The sequence below is a fragment of the Grampus griseus genome (assembly GCF_964374135.1).
Source record: "Grampus griseus genome assembly, chromosome: 10".
Classification (NCBI taxonomy): domain Eukaryota; kingdom Metazoa; phylum Chordata; class Mammalia; order Artiodactyla; family Delphinidae; genus Grampus; species Grampus griseus.
This window is the reverse complement of record NC_139004.1, coordinates 52,664,928-52,682,843: the sequence shown is the minus strand read 5'-3', so window position 1 is coordinate 52,682,843 and position 17,916 is coordinate 52,664,928. Positions and strand designations below refer to the sequence as shown.

Here is a 17,916-nt window from a genome sequence, read left to right as displayed (position 1 = left end):
GTTCTTTAACATTTTTACTCTTAAGACCAAGGAGGAAGCAAAGGATTTGCATCAACTACAGACCCCCTTGGGGTCTGAAGGAAGGGGAGATTTTGTTTTTCCCCTGTATACTTCATGGAGGTTTATTTAGTGTCTTATCTCTCACTATTTTACCCTTTTTTTCCCGTTTTTTTTCCCTCCCAAGTTGGCACCATAAATACTCATGAATTGTGTGTGGTGAGAGCCTTCATTTCTAGAGAAATGAAACTTTGTCTTTTCCATGTTAAGTCCTCCAAGTGTCTAAATATCTTTTTCCAGAGTAGGACAGAGTCGACATTCAACCCAAGTTTGGTGTTGCTAAAGGAACTCCTGACCACATCTGAAAACTTTAAAGCTATGACTTAAACCAGGATTGACTCTTTTATTTATTTATTTATTTTTGGCTGTGTTGGGTCTTCGTTTCTGTGCGAGGGCTTTCTCTAGTTGCGGTGAGCGGGGGCCATTCTTCATCGCGGTGCACGGGCCTCTCACTGTCGCGGCCCCCTGTTGCGGAGCCCAGGCTCCAGACACACAGGCTCAGCAGCTGTGGCGCACGGGCCTGGTTGGTCCGCGGCATGTGGGATCCTCCCAGACCAGGGCTCACACCCGTGTCCCCTGCATTGGCAGGCAGATTCTCAACCACTGCGCCACCAGGGAAGCCCCAGGATTGACTCTTTTGCTTTGCGTTCTTATCAGAGGGTTCTATTAATCTAGAGAATTTAAAACAGACAAGCAGACACATGTCTGTCTGACAACACAGAGTAGGTCAGGCACTTCCTATCCATCATTGGAACTATTACCACCTTGGTGATAATAGCAGAGAGCTGGAGTCAGCCAGGGGTCAAGCCGTGGTCAGAGAAAGTCAGCCTTTGTCATGGAGATATTTCGGCTGGGACAACCACAGGAAGCCCCAGAAGCCACTGGGTTCACTCCACAGATGCTCCACCTCAGTGAGGCTCCCTGTATTAATTAAGAGTATGTCTACTTTTAGGGACTCCCCTGGCAGTCCAGTGGTTAGGACTCCGTGCGTCCACTGCAGGGGGCATGAATTTGATCCCTGGTCGGGGAACTAGGATCCTACAAGCTGCACGGAGCGGCCAAAAGAAAAAAAAAAAAAGAGTGTGTCTACTTCTAGATCACATGTGCCTACTCTCCCCTCCACCAATAATTTCAGCATTACTTTTAAAAAAGAAACAAAAATCAGAGTGTAGGGCTTCTCTGGTGGCTCAGTGGTTGAGAGTCCACCTACCAATGCAGGGGACATGAGTTCGTGCCCCAGTCCGGGAAGATCCCACATGCCGCGGAGTGGCTGGGCCCGTGAACCGTGGTCGCTGAGCCTGCGTGTCCGGAGCCTGTGCTCCACAATGGGAGAGGCCACAACAGTGAGAGGCCCACATACTGCAAAAAATAAATAAATAAATATCAGAGTGTATATGTTTGTTTGTTTGTTTTATAAGTTCATTTATTTCATTTATTTGTTTTTGGCTGCGTTGGGTCTTCGTTGCTGTGCACGGCTTTCTCTAGTTATGCGAGCAGGGGTACACTTCATTGCGGTGCACTGGCTTCTCATTGCAGTGGCTTCTCTTGTTGCGGAGCATGGGCTCTAGGCATGTGGGCTCAGTAGTTGTGGCTTGTGGGCTGTAGAGCGCAGGCTCAGGAGTTGTGGCACACGGACTTAGTTGTTCCGGGGCATGTGGGATCTTCCTGGACCAGGGCTCAAACCCGTGTCCTCTACATTGGTAGGTGGATTCTTAACCACTGTGCCACCAGGGAAGTCCCAGAGTGTATATGTTTTTTAAAATCGATTTTTTTTAAGTTTGACTCTTTTAAAGTGTTAATCAAGGGGAAAGCAAATATTGCATTGTTCTTCCAGTAAGCAGTATTCTCTAAAATTCTTAAGCTGAGAGTGGAGGGGCATGAAGTATCTTTGAGTAGGGCTGAGTCTCTCCCCAGGCAGAATTATCCTCCAGTGTTATTTACTGAGTCAACACTGGTGTATATTGAATGTCTCTCTGCTAGGTGCTGAGAAGCTCTCTCTGAACAAGACAGACTCAACCTTTTCCTTCATAGAGTCTCTGCTGGAAATAGCTGATAAACCAGTAATGAGACAAATGACCAAAATTTCAAACACTGACAGTAACTAGAAGAAAGAAATTAAAGGGAGAGTGAGTGATGGAATGGAAGGCCCAGAATCGAGGAGGGGATGACATGCTCCTTCTCTCCGAGGAGGTGATGATGGGGTGGAGACTTGAGGGATCTGAAGGCTTCAGGTGTGAGGGACACTCTTGCAGGCGCAGGGGATGCTTGGTGCACAGGTGAGCAAGCTTGGCGTGCGGAGTGGGGAAGTGGGGAGCTGGGAGCAAGGGTGAGAGGATGTGCCTGTTGGCCACTCAGGAGATTAGAAGCAGAAACATGTGAAAATTGTCTTATTTTTATGTGGCTGCTGTGTGCAGCCTGGTATCTAGAGTTAGAGGAAGTCCGGGGGCCAACCTGGGGGGGCAGCTGCAGGAGGCTGGGTCAGCGCTGCCTGGGACGTGCTCTGGAGGACTGGCCATGAGGGTGGAGAGGAGCGGGGACACCGGACTGATGATGGAGTGACGGCCGTTCGCTCAGCTCAGCTGTGCTGCCCAGCACGGCAGCCACTGACCACGTGTGGCTCTTTTACGCTTACATTTGAATTAATGCAAAGTGAAGGTTCAGTTCCTTACACCAGCCACACCGCAGGTGCTCAGGAGCCGCTGTCAGGGCACACGGCGTCGCCGAGCTCTCCATCTCTGCAGACAGTTCCGTTGACCAGCGATGCCTCGGAGCTGTGTACCACGACCTGTGCTTTCCCAATCCTTCATTCCTCTCTCTTGGAAGGGCAACCAAGCCATCACAGGCTTCATCAAATGTCCATTCTGTTAAGGACTGAGAGTAGAGGGGAAGTTTGTCCTGAAGACTTTCATAGCTTTGGAGAATTAACCAAAACCAAAGACAGTGTAACCCTGGGTTTTGGGAAAGTTGGGGGGAAGGTGCCAGGCAGGATGCCTATGTGTTGGAGTCACTTGGGCAAGTTAAAAGACAGAGTCCAGGGACTTCCCTGGCAGTCCAGTGATTAAGACTCCACGCTTTCACTGCAGAGGGCACGAAATTGATCCCTGGTCAGGGAACTAAGATCCCACACGGTGTGGCACACAGCCAATAAAAGAGTCCACGTGGGAGCTGAAGGCTTAAAATAGGCCACAGGTGATAATTTGCTGGAGAAAAGAATAACTAGAACAGGGCTTCCCTGGTGGCGCCGTGGTTGAGAGTCCGCCTGCCGATGCAGGGGACGCGGGTTCGTGCCCCGGTCCGGGGGGATCCCACATGCCACAGAGCGGCTGGGCCCGTGAGCCATGGCCGCTGAGCCTGCGCGCCCGCTCCGCAACGGGAGAGGCCACAACAGTGAGAGGACCGTATACCGCAAAAAAAAAAAAAAAAAACAAAAAAAAGAATAACTAGAACAGATCGCGCAAATGAAGGAGAATCAGGAGAAAAATTGTATCACCTTTGATGTGCAGCTAGGAGTGACAATTGCGGGTTACATCCCTCGGTCACAGAGTAGTCTGGGAAGTGGGGCCACCACGAGTGTTCGCTAGTGGGAGTTGAACCTTCCAGAAACATGGGGGTAGCTGGAGAAGTGAAAGTTGGAAGAAGGACCAGACAATCAAAGGCAGAAACGCTCATCACCCTCCCGATTTGGTCCAGTCGGCTTCTCTGGGGACTCCCAGAAGCAAGTGGTACCCTGGGAAGCTCACGGGAGGCCTTTGGGGCTGTTGTCTGTGCAGTTACTGCACTGTTGGTTGGCAGGGCAGCGTTTAGGAGGATGAGCTGGACCTGGACCAAGGGTGAGCTGAGCCCACAGGTGCCTGGTTCTGTCAGTTCCTCGTTTAACCGTGAAAACCCCCAGCAGTGTCCCGGCTCCCTTCCACCTTCCAGTGTCAAGCAAGTTACTCCTTGCTCGGGGAGCGTTCTGCTCCCAGGGCCCCTGCTCGCTGCACCCTGTCTCCTTGCCCGGGTGAGTTGCATCCCCTAACCCTGGAGGGAGCCAGGGGAGCCTATTTCCACCCTGCGCTCCCAGGTCCCAATAACCGACACAGGGGACTCGGGACCCGGTCCCCAGCTTCCAGGTGGACATGCCCGGTGCAGCACGAGGGATGTGAGGGGGTAGCATCTTAGAAGGGACTGACCCTCAGCATGGCCGTGGCTGGGATGCAGTGTGGAGCCCCTGTCGTCCAGGCCAGCCCTTGTGTGCTACTCACCGAGCCCTCTCGCACTCCCCCTTGGAGCCCATCGTTCCCCCTCGACCGCAAAAGTCAAGTTCTGCTGTTCTCTAATACTGCGGAAACAGGGCGCTGCCAGATCTTCAACTGATAAAACCTGGTGAGGCTGTCGTTGCGTGTACCTTCAGGATGGATCGAGATAGCATATCCCGTGGTAAAAACAAGAGTAAAATAATTCTGAGAATTGTGAATCTGTCACCCTTTTTCTAAATGACTTATCCCAACAGACAGGTGGCTTTCCATCACTGGCCTCCTTTCGTGGACCTGTGGAGGCCAAGGTCTTTTCACTGTGCTGGTGTGAGGGGTGCTGCCATGCCACGCTGACCACGGGCCAGGCACTGCCTCCTCCCACCCTCACTGTCCCCGAGTACCAGAGTGGGGACCCGCCCAATGTCACACAGCCAGCAAGTGGCAGGAGTAAGGTTTGAACCCAGGTAGGAAGCTGACATTGAGGGGACACCTGGGGTTAACCAGGTGAGAACTGAGTAGCTCTGCAGCTGGGTCGGGGCTGCAGGTGGCAGCCAGGACTGGGCCTCCTCCAGGGTGTCCCCCAATACATGTGGGCCACCGTGGGAGCGATTTTTATACTTCTCCCTCCCTCCCTTCCTTCTTCCTTCCTTCCCCCATCCTCTCCCACGTATTCTGTCTCTCCCCACTTGCTCTGTCGTGTGTGTGAGATCTCCCCTCCTTTGCTCTCTTTCTGTGTAACAGAAGGTGCCATCTATTCATCCAACTGCTAAGTCCCACCTGTGAGCAAATCCTAGCTCCTGCCTAGAGGCTGTGCAGACACACCTGCGCCTGGTCCCTATTCCTGAGGACTTTCTCCTCCCTCTCAGTTTTGTGGTGGAAGCAGCTTCTCCTACTCACGGAAGTCGTCTTTGCAGCATGTAGGATCCCCTCTGCTCCTTGAAGCAAGTCCCCACTCTCACTCTGATGCTGGTGTGAAAACTGCCAAAACACAGCAGGAACACAGACACCCGCCTGGGCGGCCCCCATCTCTCCCTCCGCGACCTTCACATCCTTCTAGAGGACCTGTGTGTCCCAGGCTGCAGGCCCCGTGCTTATCTCGTGCACAGAGGCAGCGAGGTCACCACCTGCCTGGAGGAGGGGAGAATAAAGAGAGAAAGCTCGTCTCCTTGAGGAGGCAGGGAGGCAGCTGCCTACAGAGGCGCCAGGCAGAGGCTGGTGTGTGCCGACAGGCACCTGACCCCTACCCCGCCCTGGACCCAGGACGAAATCCAGTAACTTGGATTTGTCATCCAGTGTCATCCAGTGATGACATGTGTGGTGCTGAAGCCAGTCAAAGAGACCAGACACATCTCTTCCTGAAGCAGGGTGGGTACCAGGGGCAGCTTTTGTGGCTTCTCCCACCCAGCCCCTGCCCGACTTGGCTGGACATCTCAGCAGGATGCTGGACCCCACGCTGGCCTGGCCTGGCTCTGGGCCTGACCTGTGGCAGGAGAATTCCTTTCTGGGGACACTGCCTGCCTCCCCGCCCTGGCCCCCTCGCACCAAGGCTCTCGCACTCCCCAGGGTGGTCAGTGCAGCTGGGTTGATGGTTTTCTCTCTCTCCAGGGTCAGGTGTGGATTAATGGCTTTAACCTTGGCCGCTACTGGCCAGCACGGGGCCCCCAGATGACCTTGTTCGTGCCGCAGCACATCCTGGTGACCTCGGCCCCAAACACCGTCATCGTGCTGGAGCTAGAGCGTGCGCCCTGTGGGGACGGTGGCCCAGAACTGTGCACTGTGGAGTTCGTGGACAGGCCGGTGCTCGGGGCAGCCAAGACCCACAGCCGTGTCCCTGCAGACCAACACTAAGACTCGTGACTGGACCATGTGTGATGATAAGGACTGTGACCCTTCGGAATTCTAGCCTTGCTCATACCTCACATGCCCCTTGGAAGGTCAGCATTCACTGGAGAGTTTGACTGGAAAATAGGTTAGGTGTGTTCTCACCTGAGGTTTCCCTACAGCCTGGCGGTGCCTGACGCACCCCTGTCTGGCTGCGTGGACGTAGGGTGAGGGTGGTAGCCCAGCAACACACAGAGGCATTTGCAGAGTTGGAATGGAAGCGTTCAAGGTGTTCCCGATTTTTATTTTGTACAAATCATGTAGTCTTTTTATTAAATAAAATTTGTATTCAAATGATCTTACTGTTTTTAATGTTGAGCAGGTATTAAATTATAGGTTCTGATTTAAATCATAACTAGACTTGAGTGGGCTGAATAAGCCACTTCACTAACTTGAGGTTGGTTCAAAGGAGTAGAAAATAGTCTTGTTTTGATCTAGTGGACTGTTGCTTTTCTGATCTTTATTTGACTTCCTTTCAAATCTCTGTGATATCTACTAGGTGAGCCTTTAAACACAACTCCAAATAATTATGCAAAGGATTGACAGTTGGAGAGCGTAGATAGGATGGTGCATCTGTACAGTAGGAGACCCCAGAGCCACTAAAGTGGTGACGCAGATCATGGTAAGTGGTGTTAAAAAAGCAGGTTGCCTTCAGTTGGATCCCATTTTGTGTGTTTAGACATAAGAGCTGCATGTATGCACACATTCAGCCCAGGCCTGTTCAACGTCAGTAGACACGTGAACACACGTGGACATGCAGAGACCAGGCGTTGTGTGAGATGCATGTCCTGCCCGGGGCATCCTGCTCTCAGTCCTTGGTCACTGTCCTCCACTACGCCCAGTTCTGAGCATACTGTATATTCAATCCACTCCTCCCCCACAAGGACTCAGAGGAACGTATTGTCCTCTTCCCCGATTTACCAGGTCACACGTCTACAAGTGGTAGAGATACGGTTTGAACCCCGGTGGTCTGGCTCTGGTGTCTAGACACACATTGCATTCGTCATATATCGACACATGCTCATGTTCCCACAGGAGAGGACCACAGCAACATAAACAGAATTGTCAGTATGAGCATATCTGGGTGGTGGGTGTTTGAGAAATTGTTTACCTTTTCTTTTTTGCTTACCTGTATTTTAAATCTTGTACAGAGAAGATGTACATTTTTTGAAGGGAGGAAGAAAGGAAAAATTTCTGATGCTCATCTACAACACCTTTTACGGGAGTGTGTTTTTCTCGGTCTCCTAGACATCAGTGATGACTGTCTGGGATTCAACAGGGAGTTTGGAAACTCTGGTTGAGCCACTGCCCGAGGCAAGTATGAGTTGAGACAGACCAGAACTTAACTCAGGACTGTCTTCCATAGCATCTTCTGCTGGATGTCCTGCATCCTTTGGATACTGGGCAGACCACAGGGTGAAGGGGTTGCTACCTGCACACACAGCCTCACTGCATCACTCTTTCTTCCACTACTAAGTTACTGAAAACTTAGAAAACGATACTCAAGAACTGTGCCTAGTGACACGTTTTGGGAAGATGTGAGACCATTCCTTTTAAAGCCTTACGTACATTGGTACATTTCACGTCCCCTTCCCAGAGATTCCCTGTCGTGGAGTCTCCAGAGGCTCAGGCAGTGGAGTGAAACCACCGCGTCAGAGCGTACATTTCCCTTCCATTCTCTCATCCGATATTCAGAACTGCACCCTACGATAGGCAGCGGTAAACCCGCTTCACAGATGAAAACATTTAAACGTCAGCGAGAGCTGGAGTTGGATTCCAATCTGGTCTGTCTCTGTCCAAAGCCAGAGTGTTTTGTCTGGTTCATGTGAGGGAATCTTTTAGGGTTCTCACCCTTGTCCAGGATGTCATGTTCTAGAAAACAGAATCTTGATACACACAAATGGTACCACCGTGGACTCTTACCCAAACCTATCCAACTCTCTGTACTGCCTCTCAGGGGCATACATTTCATCTTCTATAATGTTGTTCTTAAAATACAATGCCCCTTCCATCATTCCTGATTTCTTAACTCTGTGGAAGGGTGCTACCTCTGAAAATAATAAGGGCAGCACCTTTATTGCCTGCTGTGTAAACCTTTTATATTAAATGTATCTTAAGCTGGTTTTAATATGTCAAAGCTTTCTGAGCAGGCCTGAGCTAACCCAACCATAACACTGACGTTCCTGGAACGTTACCATATTTTCAGCCATCCTTGTGAACATCGTGGCCTTTTCCTTGGTACCCCTGGCTTAGATGTTCCCCCGATCTGCACAACCTGCAGAACCTCTTGTTTTGAACAGAGTTATTGAAGTGTGATTTACATACCGTAAAATTCACTCAGTTTGATGAGTTTTACTAAACTCACACAGGTGTAAACCACCATCACAATCCAGTTTTAGAACACTTCTTCCACCCCAGAAGGTTCTGTAGTGCAGAAGATCTTCATTTCCACCCTACTTCAGGGAACCGCGAATCTGTTTTCCATCACTGTCATTTTGCCGTTTGTCAGGATTTCATGGAACTGGGATCACAATATGAAGTCTTCCGCGTCTGACTCCTTTCCCTCAGCATGATGTGTTTGAGGTTTGCCCATGTTGTAGCGTGATCAGAAATTTCTTCCTTTTTTCTGCTGAGGAGCATTCCATGTATGGACATCCATTTGTCGGTTATGGGCATTTGGATTGTTTCCAGTTCGGGGCTCTCATGAATAATGCTGACCTGAGCTTCCATGCACAGCTCTTCGTGTGGTCAACTGTTTTCCTTTCCCTTGGGTAGGCACCTAGGGGTAGAATTGTTTAGTCACATGATAAATGTATGTCCAACTTTTTAAGAAACTGCTAAACAATTTCAGAAGATCTCGTCTGAGGCAAGGAAGGGATGAAGAAGGGACAGAGTCCCCCTGGGTGGAGCGCTGTGGCACTGGAGTTTGTGCCCTCTGTCTCTTTATCCTGCTCTGTGTCAGGCTACTCAGTGTCTCTCTCTTTTTGTCTTTCAGTCAGTCCATTGTTATTTCTCAGCAAATCCAGTTTATTCAGAATGAAATTGTTTCGTGTTCATCCGGGTTTGGGTTTTTTTCATTGTTTCCCCAACAAGCGATAGGTCTTCTGTCAGATGACACACATAGGAAATGATCTTGTGTGGTCTTTGTTTCTTGCCTTATGAGCATAAAAGTCATTTCCTGAAATCACTTTTTCAGTCAATGCTCTGAGGGAGTCTGTCTGGTCTGTGGCAGAAGAGACGGCTCGGGTGGCCTAGTAGCTCGTGGGCTGTGAGGAAAGTCCAGTCGGTGTCCAGATACAGGCTGAGGCAGTTCTGGGTTAAGCCCAGCCTCTGCTCTTGGTCTGACTGAGCACGTTCCCAGGAGGGAACCTCCCAGGTTGTCCCCTGCCCTTCAGCCTTCGGGTCCTGAGTTTTGCTAACTAGACACCCTGCAGCCCTCTGTTGTCTATAAAAGCCCAGGGAAGATTCTCAACTGATTCCTCAGCAGACAGCTGCTCTGTACCCCCAGGGGTTTTCCACATGTGAGGAACCGCCCAGAAGCCCAGGCCTCTGAGCTCTCAGGCCGGCAGCACTGTCCCACCCCACCCCCGCCCCAGTGAAACAGGACAGGCTGGGGGCAGAAACGCAGGTGCGTGCGCCCGCGCCATCACTCACCATCGACGTGGTCTCAAGGAAGTGATTCGCTTATTAAGCCCCCATTTCCTCACCTCCTATGTGGGGTCCCCACTTGTGGAGTTTTTACATCAAAGGCAATAATCATAAAAGCGCCTCATAGGGCACTTGCCATGGAGCAGGGGCTTCCTGAAGGCTAATTGCATTCTTTGCCACCACATTCCTCCACAGAAGCAGGTAACCGATCATCTGGAAACCTGAGGGATGGGCAGGGAAGAAAAGCCACCAGGAGACACCATCCTTTCCCTGGAGCTCCTTGTGTTCAGTTCAACAGCTTGGCTCTTCTGACCGGGCGCCGTGCTTGGCTGAAGGACGCAAAGCCAAGGAGACAGTCTAGTATCAAACATGGACCCAGACCAGAAAAGAGGGGGGAGGCTCCACAGAAAGGGTGAAGGTGCTTCATCCATCAGGACCCTCCAGCACTAGCCTGGCCTTGCTGGGAGAAGCCTGTGCCTACAGAAAACACTTGAAATCCAGCATGGACTTCAGAAACCTCAGTGTAGACCTCAGGGTCCTCCACTTCCTTAAGGCCTCTGTTCACCTGTTCTCAAAACTTAAGCAACTTTCTGGTGCCAACACCTTGAATTCCTAATCCAAAGGGCATTTCCCATCACTGCATGCCACACTGGTCGTGGTCTGTTGCTACACATCAAACTGCTTCAATACATTTGCATAAGTGGCATAAAAAACTATTTTGTGATGTACATGATTCCATGGATCAGGAATTGGGACAGGCACAGCAGGATGGCTTGTCTCTTCCATGACATCTGCGACCTCTGCTGGGTCCTGGAATCGTCTGGAGGTTCCTTCACTCCAGACGGCATTTGGGCTGGGATGTCTGAAGGCTGAGCTCAGCTAGGATTGTCAACCAAAGCTTCCATCCATGGCCTTCTCTATGCCTTCAGTAGCCAGGTTCCGAGAGGGCGTGTTCCAGGAAGGAATTCTAGAGCGTCCTTTTTGTGGATTTACGTCCATCCCACTAAAGTCTGAGAAGCCGGTGAGCATGAATTGAATCCCTTCACCCTTGGTCCGAGGTCCCGTTGGCAAAGCACTGTGCTTGCTCCAGAGTGGGTATGTTTAGCCTGTGTTCATGAGTTGGATTCTTTTGTCTCTTTTGCAGATTACTGGCCTTTAGGGGTCCCACCAGGTATTACCGAAAGGGGAATTGTGACTCTGAACATAGACTAGAAATCCACTGTGTGACCCTCCACCGGCAAGAGTATATGGCAGGGTGAGGTGATGGGAGTGTATACTGCACTTAAAGTCTGGTTTCCTTCTTTGTTATCTTTGGATTTAGATTCCTGAGCAAGACGTGCACTCTGTCCAATTTACTTCACTTTGGCTTTAATTTTTACTAAGCAATGGGATTTTTATCTAGGTAATTGGGCCGTTCTGGATCATCTGTCCTCTTTTCCATGGCCTTTGAAGTCATGAAGTATCCCAAGAAGTGTCAGGGAGGACTCCCCGGGGGTTCAGGTCGTGTCCCTTTTAGGGTGGGTGTGCCCTTCACCTTTAACTATGAGTGGAGTGTTTTCATTTATACAATAAATGTTCATTCAGTACTTACTCTGAACCCCATGCTACTGAGTAGGACGTATTTCTTGCCCCTCAAGGAGCACACAGATGTGTGAATGGACGATGCAGTGTTTGTGGGGAAGACAATTCGAAGGACAAGACAAGCGTGCTGTGAACATTCCGGATCTAGTCCTGGACCTGTTGCGGAGCTGGGATTGGTCAGGGTAAGCCTCCTGGAGTGGAGCCATGTGGAGAATAAGAGAAAGAGAAAGGAATAGAAATGAAGAGAACAGAAGGTACTTCAGGGGGGAAGCAGCAACTACAAAGATCCAACGTCTAGACAGACAATAGAGAATTCCAGAAATATTCAGACCCCAACCAATCTTAACAAGCACCCTTACTTCTCACTAGCTCCAATTCTAATTCTCGATAAACAACTCTCGTAACTGACGGTAACCTTGTGGGTTTTGCCTTTATCAGCCTCCCCCATTTTGTAGTCCGGCGGAACAAATTCAGGTGCTTCTTGAGTCTGTGTCTCCCAGGCTACAGTCCTAACAACCCCCAAATAAACACCTTTTTATTTCAGTCGGGTCTCAGTTTCTAAAAATTTTGGTTAAAGCTCTTGGTTCATGGTCCGGTGAATTCTTCTGTTGCAGGAGTCTGCAGTACAAGAACTTGTTTTCCTCCTCAACTCTTGAAACTTAGATAATTTGTTTTCTTTCTTTCTTCTTTCTTTTCTTGATTGCTGTTATTATGGAAAATGGTAGGGGAGAATTTTTCTTTTCGACTCACACTTGAAGAAAACATGTCCCACACAATCCCTCCATCTCCATCATGTCTCGTAAAATCTATCTTCACACTAAATGTGCTAAGAATCTCATCTGTCTCTTTGGGACAAATGCCCACCTCCAAAAAGAGCCTTTTGTTTTCCGTGCTAAGTATGGACATTGAGGCAATTATCTCACCCAAAGGTTTTTGAGATAATGGGCGATTTCCTGTTTTGTTGACACTTGCTGTTAATACTGTACTCTCCCATCACCTTAACTGCAATATGTGGTTATCATGGAGCTTCTGCAGAGTAGTCTTATGCTCATGAAGCAATAGCCAATGATAAAAACAATCACAGAAGAAGAGGAATTTCCATCATTTAATTAGGCAAAGGACACATAAGTAAATATCCTGGGCACTGTGTCAGAAATTCAGACTTGCGGATTAGGACCAGGCTGGCAAACATTCTGTGAGCCTTGGGGGCAGACAAGGAAATGGAAGAGCTAGGTTGCCCTGATAATTATTAGTGGAGGGACTGTTAATCCTTGCTCAGGTTACATCTCCTTCTGTGGGACTTAGCTCATAATATTGTTATTTGTTTACTGCTGACCCGAGAGCCTTCATGACAAGTACCATGTGACTTTCATTCTTGTATCCTTGGTACCCAGTACAGCACATCTAGCCCTCAATCAATGCTTCCTGGATGAAAAAATACTTCTGTGTCTACATTCACAGACTGGGAGTGGGTCCATGTGTTTTCAGTGTTCCTTTAGCCGTGTCTAACACAGATGCTAGCTGAGGTGTCCTTCTCTTTAAAAAATTTAGATGAGATTTGTCTTTAAAACCTTCCCAAGATTTCTGTGAACCCCAGGAGAGCTTCCTTTCTCATGGTTTCCTCTGGCTACACATTGTGCTTCCACTGAATTAGTTCAATTCATGAACGAGCTCATCATCCCACACAGTCTTTTGCAGTATCTTGACTCAAATGTGGAACTGAGTCCCTTGAGTTTCACCAAAACCTCACCCACATTGGGCCTTTCATCTTTAGAACTTTACAGAAGTTTTAAGAGATGTGGGTGAGGGACAGTCTACAGAGCAACAGCATAAGCTTGATAGTACTGAATATCAGACACTCCAGTTTTTACAAGACATTCTACCATGCTCCATATTCCTTGGCCATCCTTGTTTATCTTCGCTTCTCTTCTCTGTCCACTCCCACCTCTGAGTTTCTAATAACTTAAAAATTACACATGTCCCATCTGTATTCCTGAAATGACACATTCTCACCTTTCTCCTTCAGGTCCAGTTTCTTAGGTAGGGCCCCTGAGAAGGCTTCCATGCACTAAGAGAGAGGAGTCAAAAGGAAAGCCAAGTCAGATGCCAGGGAGCATTCCTGGGAAGGGTTCTGGCATGGCCACCTCCCATGGCCAAGCCCTTGGAGTTGGAAACCACAAGAGAAGCCCCACCAAAGTTTTGAGATCTGAGCAAATGGGGCTTTGCGGGGAGGAAGCAAGATCCCTGAGCTCCCCATCATGGCTCAAGTGTGGAGGCAGCATGGCATGGGTGTCTGCACGTGGACCAAGGCCCCTTCAAGGGTTCCTATGAGCAAGACATGCAGTGGAGAGCAGAAGGATGGTCTCATGCCAGCCAGAGCAGCATGAAGTAGCAAAGCCTCCAGAAATCCCTGCTAAGTCTTCTGAGGCCACAGAGGAATAAAGGAGAAAATGGAGCATTTCCAGTGTTGCAAGAGGAATGCCAAAGGATCAGTGGATCAACTCAGGAGGTTAGTTCATGGGTTGATGGTTGAGGCCCAGACAGGATGAGGTGCATTTCAGCAGGTGCTGACAGCAACAGATGACAAAGACCAGAGTCCCTTTCCCAAAATTGTTGACACTGAATGCCACTGAAGGAAGGGGGGTGGGTTAAATGCTGAATTGACTAAGATTAAGTCTCCGCCTTTTGGAGGAACAGGGGTCTCAAAACAGAAGTTAAGTTCAGTTCTAGATGGAAGTTTAGTGTTGACACCCACATACATCTCTCCTAACACCTTTGGGTAGGATCAGCCCTATCTGGTGCCGGTAAATGTTTTAGAATCGTTTGTTCTTTGTTAGTAGGTGTTATTACTTCCTCAGAATGGATCAGCATATTTATTTAGAAGTATTTCCTCCTCTACTTTATTATATTGAGTTCATCTCAAGTGAGCTCGTTTGGATTGTTGATCTTGTTCATTGTTGTAGAATTATATTTCTTCCTTGGACTAAGGAGTGTTGGATTGCAGGCTCATTTTGAATGGGAGATTTCCTATTTGTTTATAAAGATTTGTTTCTCTCTCTCTCTCTGCTCCTCCATCCCTATATAGGAATTTTGAGGTGCCCTCTGTATTGGAGGCTGTTGGTACCCTACCCAGAAGCCTTTGCCCACTGCTGCACCCCTCCTTTACCTGCTGTGAGCGTTGGTTGTTCTTTTTTTTTGTTTTTTGTTTTTGTTTGTTTGTTTGTTTTTTTGCAGTATGCGGGCCTCTCACTGTTGTGGCCTCTCCCGTTGCGGAGCACAGGCTCCGGACGCGCAGGCTCAGCGGCCATGGCTCACGGGCCCAGCCGCTCCGCGGCACGTGGGATCCTCCCGGACCGGGGCACAAACCCGCGTCCCCTGCATCGGCAGGTGGACCCTCAACCACTGCGCCACCAGGGAAGCCCTGGTTGTTCTTCACCCCAGAGAACTACTCCTGGCTTAATTAGGAAGATGCCTCACTAACATGAGAATACAAAAGGCCATACTCTTTGCCTCAAAATGGGCTTAATTCTGTGAAACAATTCATGCCCCAGAGCCCCTGTGAAATCAAGCCAATGCAGCCAACTTGTAATGGTTAATTTTATGTGTCAACTTGGCTAAGCCACAGACATTTGGTTAAACATTATTCTGGGTGTGTCCGTGAGGGTTTCTGGATGAGATTAAATTTGAATAGAAATATAACTGATTTCTTTATATTGATCTTGTATCCTGTAATCTGCTGAACTCATTTATTAGCTCTAAGAGTGTTCCTTATGGATTCCTTAGAATTTTCCACATAAAAGATCATATTGTCTGCAGAGAGATGTAGTTTTACTTGTTCCTTTCCAATCTGAATCTGGATGCATTTTATTTCTTTTTCTTGCCTTTTTTATTTTTTCCTGACCAGAACCTCCACTATGATAGAAATGGCGAGAGCAGACATCCTTGTCTTGTTCCTGATCTTAAGGGGAAAGCATTCAGTCTTTCACCATCAAGTATGATGTGGTGAACATTCTTGAACAAGTTTTTTAAGAACTGAGGTCTTCATTTGTATTGAGTAAATACCTCGGACTAGAATTCCTGGATCACAGGGTACGTATACATTCAACTTTACAAAGAATTGTCAAGCTATTTTCCAAAGTGGCTTTTGTATCCAACCATCTTTTTTTTTTTTTTTTTTACAAAGAATAGGTTTGGGGTTTTTTGTTTGCTTTTTTGGCGGTACGCAGGCCTCTCACTGTTGTGGCCTCTCCCGTTGCGGAGCACAGGCTCCAGTCGCGCAGGCTCATCGGCCATGGCCCACGGGCCCAGCCGCTCCGCGGCATGTGGGATCTTCCCGGACCGGGGCATGAACCCGTGTCCCCTGCATCGGCAGGTGGACTGTCAACCACTGTACCACCAGGGAAGCCCTGTATCCAACCATCTTTTAAATTTTTCTTGTTACATGTTATGTATCATCTCAGTGAGTTTTGGAAAACAGGAAGGCCCCCAAACTGTGGGCTTCTTGTTGCACCTTAATTGGAAGTCTTCTCAGTGATAGACTCAACACATCTGCAACCCTCAAGAAGTTTCCAAGGGGGGACTTCCCTGGTGGCGCAGTGGTTAAGAATCCACCTGCCAATGCAGGGGACACGTGTTCGAGCCCTGGTCCGGGAAGATCCAACATGCCACGGAGCAACTAAGCCCATGTGCCACAACCATTGAGCCTGAGCTCTAGAGCCCATGAGCCACAACTACTGAAGCCCACGCGCCTAGAGCCCGTGCTCCACAACAAGAGAAGCCACCGCAATGAGAAGCCCACGTACCTCAGCAAAGAGTAGCCCCTGCTCGCCTCAACTAGAAGAAGGCTGCATGCAACAACGAAGACCCAACGCAGCCAAAAACAAATAAATAAATAAACTTTAAGGACAGTTCTTTTATTTTCAACTTAAATCCATTCCCTCATAAGCTCACTCTTTGTCGACTGTACAAACCCTCTCAAACTCCTCCTTAGTCATTCCCCCAAGAGAAGCCCAGCTAGACCACAAAACCTGCCGCTTGAACCACCATTCACTTTATTTGCATGTGATGTTTTTGTGGCAATGTCATTACAATTAGGAGGAATCCCTCTAACCAAGGCAACCATGGAGAGGTGGTTGTACAGTCCAGTCTTGGTGCAGATCTTTTTCCTGCCTGGCAGGGCTCCAGTTATAGGCTTGTCTTATCTCCTGTGTGATCAAAAGAATGCAAACATTCTGCAGGCTCCCACATGCTATCTTGTAACCATCTCATACCGCAAACTCTGCTTCCCATCCCAGGACTGACAGCATCTTCTTCAAAGCACCGCGCATCTCCATAGGCAGGTATATCAGGATGAGCAATCACCTGCTCACCTCACTTGCGAGCCCTGCTTTTTAGATTCTCTCTCTGCGGTTCATTAGTCAGTTTTCCTTAATCACAAGGTCTCCCTCTTTTTATTTTTCTAAAATGGAGGATATTGATTGTTTTGGCAGAATATGAAAATAATGCATGTTTGTTTAAAGAAATAAAGAAGCCCTGAAATTATAAAGCATAATTCTTCCCTCTATAAAAATGGCTAACATCAATAATATCTCAATAAATCTGGAAACATTTTAAATGACTAATAGTTTGGGGTTGAAGTTTGAGGTTTATCTTTCCAGGTTTTTAAAATGCACTTAAGGGAATTCCCTGGTGGTCCAGTAGTTAGTGGTTAGGACTCAAAGCTATCCCTGCCGGGGCCCAGGTTCCATCCCGCAAGCCATGCAGCCAAAAACAACAACAAAAAAATAGAAGCACTTAATATACATCATGAACATTTCTGCATGGTAGTAAGTTTATAGCTGGACATGATTCTTTTTAATGGCATATTCCATAATATGGATATACATTAATTAATTTTTATTATTAAATGTTTTAACCATACAGAAGAGTACTAAGAATAATGTAATAAACATCCATGTGCCATTTAATCATCAGAAAAAAAGTTCAGTCATGTATACATATTTTCTCCAGTTTGTCATTTGTCTTCTGATTTTTCTTTTGGTGATGTTTCATCATGCATATTTTTGTATTCACATAGATGAATTTATTACTCATTTCTTTTATGGCTTCTGAATTTTGAGAATGTTCTTGCCTGTGCCAAAATTCTGAAGAAATTCTCCCATGTTTCCATTTAGAATTTTGATTGCTCCAACTTTTACATTTAAATATTTTATCTATTTGTAATTTAACCATGTATGGTGTGAGGTATGAATCAAACTTCATTTTTTTCCCAGATGATGGTCCATTTTGGTCTCCTCCTTAAATAAACAATTCATTGTGTCCCTCCTTTGATTTAAGATGCCATCTTTATTTTTTTAATTGAAGTATAGTTGATATTGTTAGTTTCAGGTGTACAGCAAAGTGATTCAGTTATATATATATAAGCATTCTTTTTTAGAAGACGTGGTATATATGTATTATATATATATAATGTGATATTAGCCACAAAAAAGAATGAAATCTTGTCATTTGTGAC

The 17,916-nt window shown here is 47.7% G+C and overlaps 1 protein-coding gene across 2 annotated transcripts in view; it reads left to right on the top strand.

Moving 5' to 3' along the window:
- GLB1 (galactosidase beta 1) overlaps nucleotides 1-6,432 on the top strand; it is a 90,021-nt gene extending 83,589 nt beyond the window's left edge. For both annotated transcript variants that reach the window (XM_082664719.1, XM_082664718.1), the window contains one exon: nucleotides 5,898-6,432. In XM_082664719.1, coding sequence (XP_082520845.1) covers nucleotides 5,898-6,140 — 243 coding nt within the window. In that variant the 3' untranslated portion in view covers nucleotides 6,141-6,432. The remainder of the gene's footprint in view (nucleotides 1-5,897) is intronic.
- The last annotated feature ends 11,484 nt before the right edge of the window (nucleotides 6,433-17,916 follow it).